The sequence below is a fragment of the Hippichthys cyanospilos genome, chromosome 13 (genome assembly GCF_059441005.1).
Source record: "Hippichthys cyanospilos isolate Australia breed blue-spotted pipefish chromosome 13, RoL_Hcya_1.0, whole genome shotgun sequence".
NCBI lineage: Eukaryota > Metazoa > Chordata > Actinopteri > Syngnathiformes > Syngnathidae > Hippichthys > Hippichthys cyanospilos.
This window is the reverse complement of record NC_142381.1, coordinates 15,131,967-15,145,641: the sequence shown is the minus strand read 5'-3', so window position 1 is coordinate 15,145,641 and position 13,675 is coordinate 15,131,967. Positions and strand designations below refer to the sequence as shown.

At 38.3% G+C, this 13,675-nt stretch overlaps 2 protein-coding genes across 2 annotated transcripts; one reads left to right on the top strand and one right to left on the bottom strand.

Moving 5' to 3' along the window:
- Nucleotides 1–543: 543 nt before the first annotated feature.
- On the top strand, nt 544–6,936 carry ddx41 (DEAD (Asp-Glu-Ala-Asp) box polypeptide 41). The gene is made up of 17 exons (XM_088431131.1): nt 544–707; nt 1,150–1,245; nt 1,333–1,483; nt 1,569–1,643; nt 1,729–1,789; nt 1,873–2,009; nt 2,111–2,183; nt 2,313–2,466; nt 2,549–2,685; nt 2,914–3,076; nt 3,878–4,009; nt 4,083–4,154; nt 4,244–4,340; nt 5,173–5,322; nt 6,204–6,275; nt 6,437–6,547; nt 6,626–6,936. Exons 1-17 carry the CDS (start codon nt 681–683, stop codon nt 6,760–6,762), a joined length of 1,845 nt encoding a protein of 614 aa, XP_088287257.1. The 5' UTR covers nt 544–680; the 3' UTR covers nt 6,763–6,936.
- Nucleotides 6,937–12,002: 5,066 nt separating this feature from the next.
- atoh1b (atonal bHLH transcription factor 1b) lies at nt 12,003–13,153 on the bottom strand. The gene has a single exon (XM_088431809.1). It carries the CDS (start codon nt 13,127–13,129, stop codon nt 12,560–12,562), a length of 570 nt encoding a protein of 189 aa, XP_088287935.1. The 5' UTR covers nt 13,130–13,153; the 3' UTR covers nt 12,003–12,559.
- Nucleotides 13,154–13,675: the final 522 nt, after the last annotated feature.

Here is a 13,675-nt window from a genome sequence, read left to right as displayed (position 1 = left end):
TTGAACCCACGCTCTACTCATTTTGATGCTTGTACATATGAAGTAGATATTTTGGGCCCTTTTGAGCCTTTGGCATGTGTTATAAAGGGTTGTGTGCGTGAGTTTAACAGCTTCAACCGTATAACGCTTTCCTTATCCCCACTGGAATTCCGAGGCTTGATGATTTTTGAAGCAAACATCTTCACACATTTCAAAGAATAGCTGCAACAACAACCAAATTTTAGCCGGTGGTAATCCTTGCGATAGAAGAAGTACATTTTTATTCTGTCGTTTTTTTCCGTAGAGATTTCTCTGATATTCTCCTGGTTTCTTTCAAATAGACAAAGATTCAATGTTTTGAATGTAGATTTATACCAATGACAGCCAAGTGTATGTTGGCTGGTTTTGCTTGTTTAAAAAAAAAACTCACTTTTGATACTGTGAACAATCTTTCATTCTGGAAGATTAAAATGATGCAGTTTTGACAAAATATATTAAGTCTGATTTTTTTTCCTTAATACCGACACCATTGCGTAACCGTGACGTCAGTGAAACCAAAGCTAATTTTGAGCCTTTTAGCTTTCCGTATTTAAGCTATTTTAGCATTGGCCGCCAGCGTGTGTTGTTAACATATATATATTAAAAAATCTGCCTATAATTACTGCGATATTTGCTTACGTTGGCGCATAGTTTTTACTGAGATGGAAGACGAAAATCGACTTAAAAAGGTAAGCGCCATTTAAAAGTCGTTCTTCCAGCAGTAAACGTCCAAGATTAGATGTAGCCGCTTGCTAGCAGTGCAAACTCGCTGCGCTACCGGTTTAATGTTAATTATTTTGACACGAAGTCTGTCCGTATCCACTACATTCGGTGTATGTGTTAGCAAAGAACAACCTTTAACATGGCACACATTATGTCGACAACACTTAAAACGTAGTGGCGACATTTATTTGTGTCTTTTTTTTTTTTTTAATGCATTACTCACCGAAGCGGAAATTCACTTTATACTTTGCAATCTATCGTTAATAAAACAATTAAAACCTTGCATCAATTTTATCAATAACCCAGTTTTTGATTTGAAGGGTAACATTAAGCCATGAAGTAAACTAAATACTAAATACTTGCTTTCTCTTTATGCCGTTTATTTATTTATTTTGTTCTTTTTAATAGAGAGCCCATGGAGAAGATGAAGGTTCTGGACCTGAGGGGTCAGACGATGAAGATTATGTTCCTTACGTTCCCGTCAAAATCCGCAAGCAACAGATGGTATGTGGGTGTAACTTGAATTCTTTTCACATTGAAATCAAACATTATCCTATCAATCATACTATACATCTTTTGCTCACTTCACAGGTGCAGAAGATGTTGCGATTGCGCGGTAAAGCAGTGGATGAGGAGCATAGAGACAGTGGCGAGGAACAGAGGGATGAAGACGAAGGTCTCGGCCCGCGTTCCAACGTCAGTCTCCTTGACCAGCATCAGCATCTCAAGGAGAAAGCAGAAGGTTCACATTTCAAGATATTTAGGAATTAAATTTCACTTTTATTTTTATTTAACACGTTAAATTATTTTTTATTTGGAATTTCCAGCACGCAAAGAGTCTGCAAAGGAGAAGCAACTGAAAGAGGAAGAGAAGATTTTAGAAAGTGTTGCAGAGGGCAGAGGTAAAAAAAAAAAAAAGTACTTTACTGTGATTAAATCAAACCATTCACAAGGCTAATGTTGGGAACTTTTTCTTTTTTTCTTCAGCTTTGATGTCCGTGAAAGAAATGGCCAAGGGTATCATTTATGATGATCCAATCAAAACAAGGTAGGATTATTTTACTATTCTTTAATTGCTTAGAAGTATTTTAATAACATTTCAGGCCCGCGTGACATAACTGTTCTTTGCAGCTGGAAGGCTCCGCGCTATGTCCTCAGTATGCCAGAGACCAGAAATGAACGCGTCAGGAAGAAGTTTCACATCCTGGTTGATGGAGATGGCATCCCTCCTCCCATCAAAAGCTTCAGGGAGATGAAGCTTCCACCGGGTACCACTATATGATTAAATTCTCGACTGTATACACATATACACAGTTTTCTCTATCAATGTAAACATACCTGTCTGCTAACAATTGTTGTTGTTATGCAGCAATTCTTAAAGGCTTGAAAAAGAAGGGAATTGTTCATCCAACGCCAATTCAAATTCAAGGAATTCCAACAGTGTAAGTGAAGTATGCACACACATCCTCCTGAGAGCCAGCCTATCATTTGTGTCCACTGAAATAGACCATGTATCTATGATATCGGTATTCGCCCATCCCCAATACATACAATTTTGCCTGTATTTGTAGTCTGTCAGGTCGCGATATGATTGGCATTGCCTTCACTGGCTCTGGCAAAACCTTGGTCTTCACTTTGCCCATCATCATGTTCGCCTTGGAGCAAGAGAAGCGGCTGCCCTTCTTTAAAAGAGAAGGACCATATGGACTCATCATCTGTCCTTCAGTAAGTAGTAGCTTTAAGTTTTTATTGATTTGTAATCAAGACTATGCACAACTCAACAATCTGTGATTTCTCTTTGCAACAGAGAGAGCTCGCCCGGCAGACCCACGGTATCATCGAATATTACTGCAAATTGCTGGAGGAGGAGGGAGCCCCTCAGATGAGAACGGCCCTCTGTATCGGAGGGATGTCCGTCAAGGAGCAAATGGAAGTTGTGAAACAGTAAGTTAGGGCAATATTGGGAAACCAAAACAGCAGTTTGGAACACACAAATTAAGGTACCAATGTACAAAAGTTTTTTTTTTCCTTGTACCACCAGAGGGAGCTCTCATACCACACTTTGAGTGCTACTTTTCTGTGTTCAAATGCAGATGTAGTTTTTCCTAGCCAGCATGTGTGAAATGCTCGCATTACTGGATAAATAAAATCAAAATTGTTTTCTGCTTGCAGTGGTGTGCACATGATGGTCGCCACTCCTGGGCGGCTCATGGACTTGTTGCAGAAGAAGATGGTGAGTCTGGACATCTGTCGCTACCTGGCCCTGGATGAGGCTGACAGGATGATTGACATGGGCTTTGAGGAGGACATCAGGACCATTTTTTCCTATTTTAAGGTAATTGGTGATTTAACGTGTTTTTTTTTTTCAAGGTCCCATTGAAAAAGAAAAAAGCAAGTGCACCATTAATTAACCATGAATTAATATAGAACAAAATTACTTAATTTAAAGTACTTATTACTGATACTAAGTACTAATTAAAGTACATAATTTAATTTTTCATGTTTTTCGTATTATATGAACAAAATATGAGTATTTTAAATGTCCTATGTGACATTTAAAAATAAAATAAAATCTAGTGACCAAAATAAAACATGTTTTTTCCCTAAAATGCAATCTATGTAGTTTGAAAATTGTGTTTTACTACATTGCGATGTTGATTTAAAATTGATTGATTTGATTGTACACAGTAACCTGACAGTAATGGTTCATTAACAATAAATTCTCCAACTTTAAATAACATATGACTGTCCGCCTCTAGCATTAATGACCTTTTGCATACCTTTGTTTTTGTTTTTTTTTTTGTTTTTTTTGGTGATATTAAAACCATAAAGTTGTGGTCAAATTTGTCAGAAATTGTTTAATCTCTCCTCAAAATTATAATCGCACTATTTAGCTGTTCGTCATCCTCTATGAATCAGGAACAAATGGGTAATCAAATATTTGACTCATAATTTATTTTTCATATTTTGTGTACAGGAGACCCCTCCTAGTTGTAATGTATTATACTTTATATATTGTAGCGATACTAAACCAGTAAATCTGCTAGTGTCAATATTGTGCTAGAAAATGTTGACGAGTTGAATTTACAGTGTAATATGTAGAAGAGGTGTGTATAATCCTATTTTTCCCCTCTAGGGACAAAGGCAAACCCTCCTTTTCAGTGCTACCATGCCCAAGAAGATCCAGAATTTTGCCAAGAGCGCTTTGGTCAAACCCATCACGATTAACGTGGGCCGAGCGGGTGCTGCCAGCTTGGATGTCATCCAGGTACGCTCAAATGTCTACACTCAATGGTCAAAGACATTCCGATGCCCGCATTGTTTTGTGTGCTTGTTGACAGGAAGTGGAATACGTCAAAGAGGAGGCAAAGATGGTGTATCTGCTCGAGTGTCTCCAGAAAACAACACCTCCCGTCAGTACATTTTTTTTAGAATGCTCTGGCACAGGTGCAAAATTCATATCCGTTTATTAAATCTTTAAAAAATCAAATCTCTCCCAAAGGTGTTAATATTTGCTGAGAAAAAGGCTGACGTTGATGCTATTCATGAGTATCTGTTGCTGAAAGGTGTGGAGGCAGTGGCCATTCATGGAGGAAAAGGTACATGCACTATTATGTTCAGTACAGTCATTCAGTGTCTGTCGCAGTTCTATCACAAATGACATGGCCTTTACGCTAGCCAATCACAAAATACATACGTTCTTTTAATTCACTTCCCCAGACTATTGCAGACCGATTGAATTGGCCACTTAGGGCCCTTGAAACATCTCCTATAAATAATCGTCCAAATGGCAGAGATGTGCGTCTTATTTGAAGTTTTTACCTTTATGTAATTGACAAAAAACACACACAAAATACACAAGCAACATAAGTTAAGCATACATTTGTTAAATATGATACCTATTCAACTACTAATAACACAAACACATGTGAGACAATAATTAATGCCTGTAACGTCTTTGAACCAGAATTTTTTTTTCTTTTTTTCCAAACAATAAATGTACTGTTGGTCCCTGCTATTCTCGGGCAACCATTGTTACCAGGCCCGCCTGTGAATACTGAAACTCCACATATAGCTGTACTGTAATTAAACCCGTTGAAATATTTTGGAATTAAACAATGGCTATTTTATTCATTATTATTTTTTTAATTTAATTGCCCGATAAATTCGTAATCTGCATTTTTATTTTACCAAGCCTAAAAAAAAAATCCATAAAGTTGGGGCCCTAGTATTGTATTAACAATTTGTATTTCTGCATTATCTGTAGTTCCTTATCAATATCGCTAGATGTCGCGTTTGTTTCATCAAGAGCACACGTGAAAGACGTGGTTGTTTAATTTCCACTCTTGATTGGTGGGCATGCACTATTGTTTTGTTTAAGTAACATTTCCATACAATAATGCCTTCATTATCTATATGTGTGTGTTTCAGATCAAGAGGAACGAACAAAAGCCATCGAAGCATTTAAGGAAGGAAAGAAGGATGTCCTCGTCGCTACAGATGTGGCCTCTAAGGGTCTAGATTTCCCGGCCATCCAGCACGTGGTCAACTATGACATGCCTGAGGAGATTGAAAACTATGGTGAGACAATAGTCTTGTGTTGTTACGATGGCCCTCGCTTGTTTCTTTAATTAATTATTCAAAGTATCCCTGTTTTGTTCATTCTCCTTTTGAAAAATAACCATCTTGTAACCTTGATCTGAAAGGAGCTTTTTTTCAAGCATATAAAAAAATACAACAACAAACTGTTATTATCAGTACACATGTGAGGAGGTAAAAAAAAAAAAATTGCCGAACAAACATTCATTCCTTTTCAAAACCGCTTATCATTTCCAGATAACACAAAACACTGGAGAAAAATTCCTCTCTTGTGTAGAAGAGTAGAAGCTGTGTCTGTCTGCAAAAGATAGATCAACAACATATCTTCATCCATTTTTCGCCGCACTCTAGGCTATAAATATAATAGAATCAAATAAAAAAAATAGTGTACCTGAGGACTCCTGGTACTGAAGGTCACCAGCTAAAAACAATTCAAGTGGGTTTTGCCATCATATGAAAAGAAAGATCAAATAATGGGCTGAATGTGGATTTCTTTTCTTCCTTTTTTTTTTTTTTTCTTAGATTAACGTACTGGAGAATTCACATAAGATCCAAGTGTTCTTTTTTTTTTTTTTTAAATATTCAGTAAACATGAAAAATGTATGTAAGGTCGGAATCATTAGCTATTGCAGCTGAGCCAGTCTAATAGCACAGTCTCCTGCAGCTTCCGCATAACATAAAAGGACTCCAAAATGTCCTTTTTGAAATTGCTGAGATGTGTATCATCTTTTTGTCAGTCAACAATCAGACCATATTTCACCCTCTATTGCTGTTTTTCCTTTCTGTTTCGTCAGCATTCTCATAAATATTTCCATTGATTGTAAATATGCCCTCCAAAGGTATTTCTCTCTTTGTTCCCCCAGTCCACAGAATTGGAAGAACAGGGCGATCTGGTCAGACGGGTATCGCCACAACGTTCATCAATAAAGGCTGTGGTAAGGCAAAGCACCAGTAATTACAACAACAATTTATAAAACTCATATTTGAAATATAGTCATTATGGTTACATTTGTGGAAAAAATTATAAAAAAAAAAAAAAAAAAATGTTCATAAATCTCACATCTTTTTTCGGGGATGGGGTCCACTTACATCCCAGATGAGTCCGTCTTAATGGATCTGAAAGCTCTCCTCATTGAAGCCAAGCAAAAGGTTCCTCCGGTTCTCCAGGTGCTCCAGTCGGGAGACGAAACCATGCTGGATATCGGAGGTAAGTCATCCCCTAAATATCTATATAAAAATGTCGCATATGTTATTCCTGACAAATGCTTGTTGTGGTCTTTTGTAGGGGAGAGAGGCTGCACATTTTGCGGTGGTCTCGGTCATCGTATTACAGACTGTCCCAAATTGGAGGCAATGCAGACCAAGCAGGTCACCAATATCGGAAGGAAGGACTACCTGGCTCACAGTTCGATGGACTTCTAAAATTTGGGGGGAATGGGAACATTTGCCACAGCTTACTGAGTCTACACATTCCACCTGTGTGTGATATCATTCAAAGCAGAAGGTAGAAACGTGCTGGCCGATTTTAAACGTCCATCACGTTGTAACATTTGTATATGAATTGTAAATAAATGTATGTTGTTTTTGAGAACAGAATGGCATCCTACTATTAGATATGTCTTCTCTCCCGCAACAGTTGGCTTGCCTACCAATCAAAAAAAGCTTGCATTTGACAATCTCGTTTAAGCCCACATTTGAACATTTGGCCTTCATTGTGCAGCAACATCAAAGGTTGATAAGCACGGACGCCATCGGCAAGAAAGGAATGATGTCACCTTTTTGGAAGGTACAGTAAGTGATACATATACAGTAAGTGAGAGGTTTTTACCAATTAGAATGCTGCAAACTTGTGTCGCTATGCTGTGTGAAATCTGCCTTCGACAGAAGCTAGGGCATTGGCATCGAAACGGCGCGAGTTTCTGCGCAAGCGCGGATGGATATGTCAGTGGCCCAAATGCTTAATAGACAGCTGTAAATCAGCTGTGGTCAATCGAGCCATAAGTTCGCCATCTAGAGGCCTCACGTTCAACGTGAGTGACAGGATGCTTACTGCAAGAAGGCGGTGCTATATTGTTCCACCATGTTTAACGTTGGAAGTAGGTAAATAAAGAAAAAAAAGAACAAACAAAAAAAAACCTGTTGCTCATCAAAGGTCTCAAACTCCAGTCCTCGAGGGCCGCAAACCTGCATGTTTTCGATTCTCTCTGAAACACACCTGATTCAATTGATTAGGATCATTTTCAAGCTCCTGCAGCGCTTGCTGATGAGCTAATAATTTGAATTAGGTGTGTTTTAGAGAGCATGCAGGTTTGCGGCCTTCAAGAAGCTAGACCCGCGGACATTTAGCTGAAAATTCAAATCTACTCGCTTTTCTTTTTAAACCCACAAAATAAACCCACTGAATAAGAACAAAACGGAAATTGGATCGGCGCGACTTTCAGCATTGGTGTGTCCATGTCAATACAAAAGGATTTATTTTTGGAAATGAAACGCAGAAACTACAAGCAAGTCATTGAAGTCTTTCTGACGAAAGAAAGAAGAATGGATTTTGAATGGAAAGAAGTGGGAGACACGCGTTTTGGTGTGTCGAGCATTGATTTATTTTTTTCACTTTTAACATGTTTTTGTAATTTTATTATGTTCACATTCAATTAGTGGTAAAAGAAAAATGAAATTATGTTCTTATATAAAAAAGCAATTTTATTCAGCGTACAATCTTGTTTAAGCTTGCCTGCTTTTGGTGTCACGTTCTGTCTGGGGTTTTCCTTTTGTGGCTTTATTTTGTGAAGTTTGACTTATTTTGCTTTTGGGTTGTTGTTTTTTCTTGGCGTAAGTCGTTAGTGTAATTTGTGTCACCTGTCATGAGCGTGTTCCACAATGTGTGGGTGTGTGTGTGCATACGTGTGTATACGTAAGCGTGTGTGTGAATATACATATTCATATATATACCGGTGTATATATATATATATATAGAGAGAGAGAGATACTGTTATGCCTATTAAACAATAATGCTATTGTGGTTCCACTCTAAAAATCTTACAACATTTATCTTTGTGTTTGTAGTTAATATAGATAAGTGTTAGACAAGTACAGCCAGAGGAGAACATCGAGTAGATAGCACATTGCGGAAGCTCTAACTCCCGATTTTTCACTTCTCTAATTCTCATGCTTGCACAAGCGCTGCACTTTCTTGCATCTTATTTTTTCCAAGCCATAAAGCGGTGATAAGAAGGTGGAGTGCCCACTGTCGTATTTACCATGCCACCCTGTTTGCAGAAAGATCCTGGTGAATCACACCGAGGGGGTTTCAAGAGAGGAAACGGAATGACCGTGAAGGATAATGATCTTTAGTAGACGTGGACAGCCAGTAAGAGCTTTCTCATGACAGCTGATAAGTACGGCCATCAAGTAAGTGAGGAGATGGTGACGATGACGTTAACAGTTGAAAATACAACCTAAGTTTCATTTTATGAATGCATCTCACAATCCTCTTGACCACCAACCTCAAAAGTAGTTATCCCTCATGAAAAGGATTCTGTACCGATTGTGTGCTGCAACATCCAGAAGCAAAACTTTGAACTTTCAGTGCATTATAAATTCACACAATCAGCAAAAAACTAAATTTGAGCAAAGAGTAAAGCCGCTAATTAATTCAGTACGGGTTAGCACACATGTATTTATCTTCCTTCCTAATGGATTACACGTCAGCTAGAAAATAAAGACACATGAGGTAATTTTTAGAAAGTAAGCAATTTTCAGCGGGACTTGCCTCAAAATGTATTTATTCCATTTTGCTGATGCACTTGTGCTTTGACCTCCAAAAAGGTCCCACTTAATAGAAATTAGCGGAAAATTAGACTAAAAAGTGAAACTCACTCGGCAAATTTTGTGCATACAAAATTACAACCAAAATGTCATATTTTGGATTAAGCTTTAGTTATCAAGCTTCATTTCTGAAGTAACCCTGAACCCGAATGGATTTATTGTTGATCTTTTGACCATTATTTGCTGACTCATACTTGATATCGCAACAGGGTCCAAATACAATAGCACGTTAATATGAATTGAATTATGCCACAATTTTGGCAGAAGGTCAAACTGCTTACTCATCATATTACAATAAAATTGCGGCCATTTCCATGAGTTTCATTATGTTTTCACATCTGTTTATCTAGGTATCTACCTACCCAGCGAGCTTGTGAGTTGTTTGTTCAGTGGCACCAGTTCTATCCATACATATGTATTGTACTTTAAATTTATTCACACCCATAATACATTTAAAAAATGGTATGGTCAGTCTTTGTAGTCTGTTACGTGATGATGACACTCAAAGACATAGCCATTAACTGGTCTCTACCGCCACCTACTATTCTGAGTTGAAACACAAGTCAAAGAATTCTCTGTTTGCTGACATAGTTTGACCCTCGCTCAAGGGAATGTTAGATAAATCGCAGGAAACTTAATGTCATAAATCCTATTAAAATACTTCTCAAAAATTGTAATTATAATGGTTTTATATGGTCCAACATTTGGACGGTGATTATTTTTTGTATACAAAATCTCGCTCGCCCAGTGGCAGTCACATAGAAATGTCAGAATTGTTGCATTTTGAAATTTTAAATGTTTTAATCCTCTGCTGTAAATTTCAGTTCCCTAGTGTTTTTCCCCAATGATTCTTTTATGATGTCATAAATCAAAGTAATTTCCATAATTTGTAACATAATGCCACAAATGTTAAAAAGCCCTGGTTGTGTGTACAAGAGACAAGGCCTTAGATTATTTTTCAAAACTCTTCAGCCTCATTTTGAGGTCAACCAGTGTCATAAGAACGGCCCGTACTGGACTTAAGTGGTTTTGAAGCAATCCGCCGCAGTGCTAAGAGAATTCATCCTCCAAGCTCAGTATTTCCAACCAAGGCTATGTTGAAAAACAATTCCCATATCCTGCAGCCTGCTACTAGGCTCCCACAGAAGGTCATTACCTGACTATATTCCATTTCTTCTACTGATCACAACCAGCCGACCTGTTGATGGCGGCTCAGGAAGGTCCACTTTAATGACCTCTCTGTAGTATTTGTGAAGCGGCTTTCTCTTGTTAAGGCAAACAGCGCGAGGTAAAGATGAAGGGATACATTCTTCAGAGGCCGTATAATGTCACGGACGACAGGCTTTATTATGAACATCTTAAAAAAAGATAGTGAAAAATAGAGAACCCGTGGCCATGGTTGCGTCTCCCTTGGATCATGGTGTCAGCAAGTTTCTCGCCAGAAGGAACAACATCCAGCTTGTAAATGACATAAAGAAGATGGAGCGGGAAGATGAGGAGGTCATCAGCTCCATCGCTGATGCCCTCACCCCCACTCCCCACCACACGCGCGCACACACACACACACATAAACAGTGTTCTCGGCCAATTTGACACACAGGCTGGCAGAAAGCACTTTGAAGGCACTGGAAAAGTTCCAAGCACCTCTCTCCTTCAGTAAAGCCGTTTCCATTTGTTCTCCCAAGAGGCTATTAGCGGAGTAGGAAGAGCCACTTTAACTGTGACAGATAACCATGCAGCATCATTAGCTTTATTAGAGTCTCTCGCTTTATTTGTTTTCTTTTACTTGGAGAGGGCGCTACTAGCAAGGCTTTGCGTGTGCAATCATTTACAGATTAAACTATCTAAAAATACAGAAGCGTGGCTGCCAAATTGGAGAGAACTTTTTTCCTAACTTGCAAACTCTTTAAAAGTACTTGCCAATAGGTTTGAATGTGTATATATAAGTATGTTTGAACGTACAGTACATACTTGCAAATACAGTACGTTCAAACGTACTTGTAGACTAAACCTAAAAATATGTTTTTTTCCCACAAGGTATTGAATTGTTCATGCACAAGTAAAACAACTTGAACATTTTACCATCTAGCCTACAGTATACCAATTAGTTAAATAAAAATGTCAGCAAACCTTCATTTCATTTGTAGTTTTTATGGTTTTATTGCTATATTATTATTTCTCACTATGCCATGAGGAATTGTTCATGCACAAGTAACATAACAAAAAAAAATATCACGCAAGCCTACATTATGGGGAAAACATACTGGTTGTAAAGCATTTAGCCTACAAGTATGCTTGAATTAAAAAAAAAATAAATAAATATATATATTAGTACTAAGATAATTGCAAAATTTTCCAAAATGAATTATAATTAAATGCATTTTTTTTTAGATATTGTCTTGCCAATATTGATTTGCAGCAGCTTGAGTAAATTTAAGGATTAACATAAAAACATAGTATTATAAGTATTTTTCCTTTGAAAGACAGTTTCTTCGTTTTCAAAGATAATAATAATAAGACATTTAACCTTGGCCTTGGAGTGCACAATCCTTTTAATTTTCCAATGAGTTGTTGAGCACCTTTTAAAAGTAAATGTTCATCTTTATATTCTTCAGTATTTGGTTAAAAGGTTTGCAGTTTTGCTGGAGGTAAATAGAACTGATGTATTTGAAGATTTAAATTAAGCTCTAAAGTTAAAGATTTAACCTTAATCCTAATACAACACACACACAAAATCTATGCAACGTCCCCATTCTACTTTTTATCACCTTAAAACAATTTGTCCCCAGTAAATCAATACACTTGTGGAAATTGTTATTCAGGAATTGTTCCTCTATAGTCTCTTTATTGTAGTAAACGACTTTATAAATCCTCTATACACGTAATAACAAAATAACTCTTCACCAAAGGTAGAAAAGAATCACAGTAATGATGCTTTAGGCTCATGTAAAGTATAAAGTGCAAAAAAAAAAAAAACAGCCTTAGAGTTCATTTTGCCCATAAGAAAACATCTTCAATCATTTTCTAAATCTTCTATGAATCTGTCAGTTAAAACTTTTTCTAGTTGCTCGACCAATCAGCACATAAAAACAGACATCTTTACCAAAGCAGCTTAAACCACATGTTTTTAAAGGAATAATTTAACAATTTATAATGGGTCTTAAAAGTTAATTTATTGTCAAACTCAAATAAAGGTATCCTGTTGACCCCTATAACGAAGCAAACGTCTATTTCAGCAACATTTGCATGTAATCAAAAAACAAGAACCCCAAAAATCCTGTGAGCTGTATTTTTTTTCCATTTGTGACAACCATTTGATAGGCTCCTATTTTATATTCCATAGAAGGAAGTTTACGACGCAAACTTTAGTCTGTGATGCTTCCGGTGAGCAGATTTAACGTCCTCCACTTTGACAGTCCTCCGCGTCACTGAGATGAGACGATTCCCCATCACTGCAGTGGCACGAGCCGCTTTTATGGAGCTCGCTTTTAGGCCCGATTCTGACGAGATGCGAGGCGGAAGAATCCCTCCGCTCCGTTCTCGGGTTCTGCTCCGGCACGTGTGCGTGGTTCATGCTCCTCCTACCGGAGTTGGAATGATGCTGCTGCACCACGCCGGCCAGGAGCTCCGACAGCTCCGTGATGTAAATCTGCGCCATTTGGAGCGTGTCGTACTTGGAGAGTTTCTTCTCGTTCTCCAGCGACGGGATGACGCTCCTCAGCTCGTCGAAGGCTTGGTTAAGGCCATGCATCCTTCTCCTCTCGCGAGCGTTGGCCGCGACCCGTCGGTGTCTGTGAGGGCCGCAGTGGGGCGGGGCGGCGCCAGCCTCCGCCTCGGGGGTCTCCGCGGAGGTCTCCGGGGCGGCCGTCCTGGGGGAAAAGACGCGTAGAGAGTTGGGGCAAATCCAGTTTTTGGACTCCTCCGCGTGCGGAGCCCAGATTGTAAGATCTGTTTTGGCGCTCATAGCGAAGAGCTCACAAGTTGGCTGCACTGCAAAGTGCTTGCAACAATTTATACAACTCCCGAGTTGACCCCCGCCCCCTCCCCTCCAGTGTCACTTACTGACTCTTGACGGGTCGGCTGCAGCCAACCCCCTCCAAGCCTGTCAAAGCAATTTAACAAAGCGTTTTCTATTGTGCATTGTAACTCAATCACTACCTTATTATTTACTCCGCACAGAAGGTAGGCTAGTGTATGAATCATTCAAAAGAGACTAAAATGTCTTCTGTCAATCAACGAACTCACCAATTATTTTTCAGCTTTATTTTGCAATTCTCGTTGGAATTGTTATATTCGCTTCGGGGAAAAAGTTGTGATTGGTTTTTGGACTTAAAATGTACTGATTTTTTTTTTTTTTTTTTTTTGGATATACGTTTTTTTTTTTTCCTATTTCGGGGGCCTTTTCTCGTTTTCATAGATATTTCTTGATATTTTCACCAAGATTTTTCCCCTTGTTTCTAATACTCATGTATGTTTTTTTTTTTTTTTTTTTTTTTGGAAGAATTGTTTT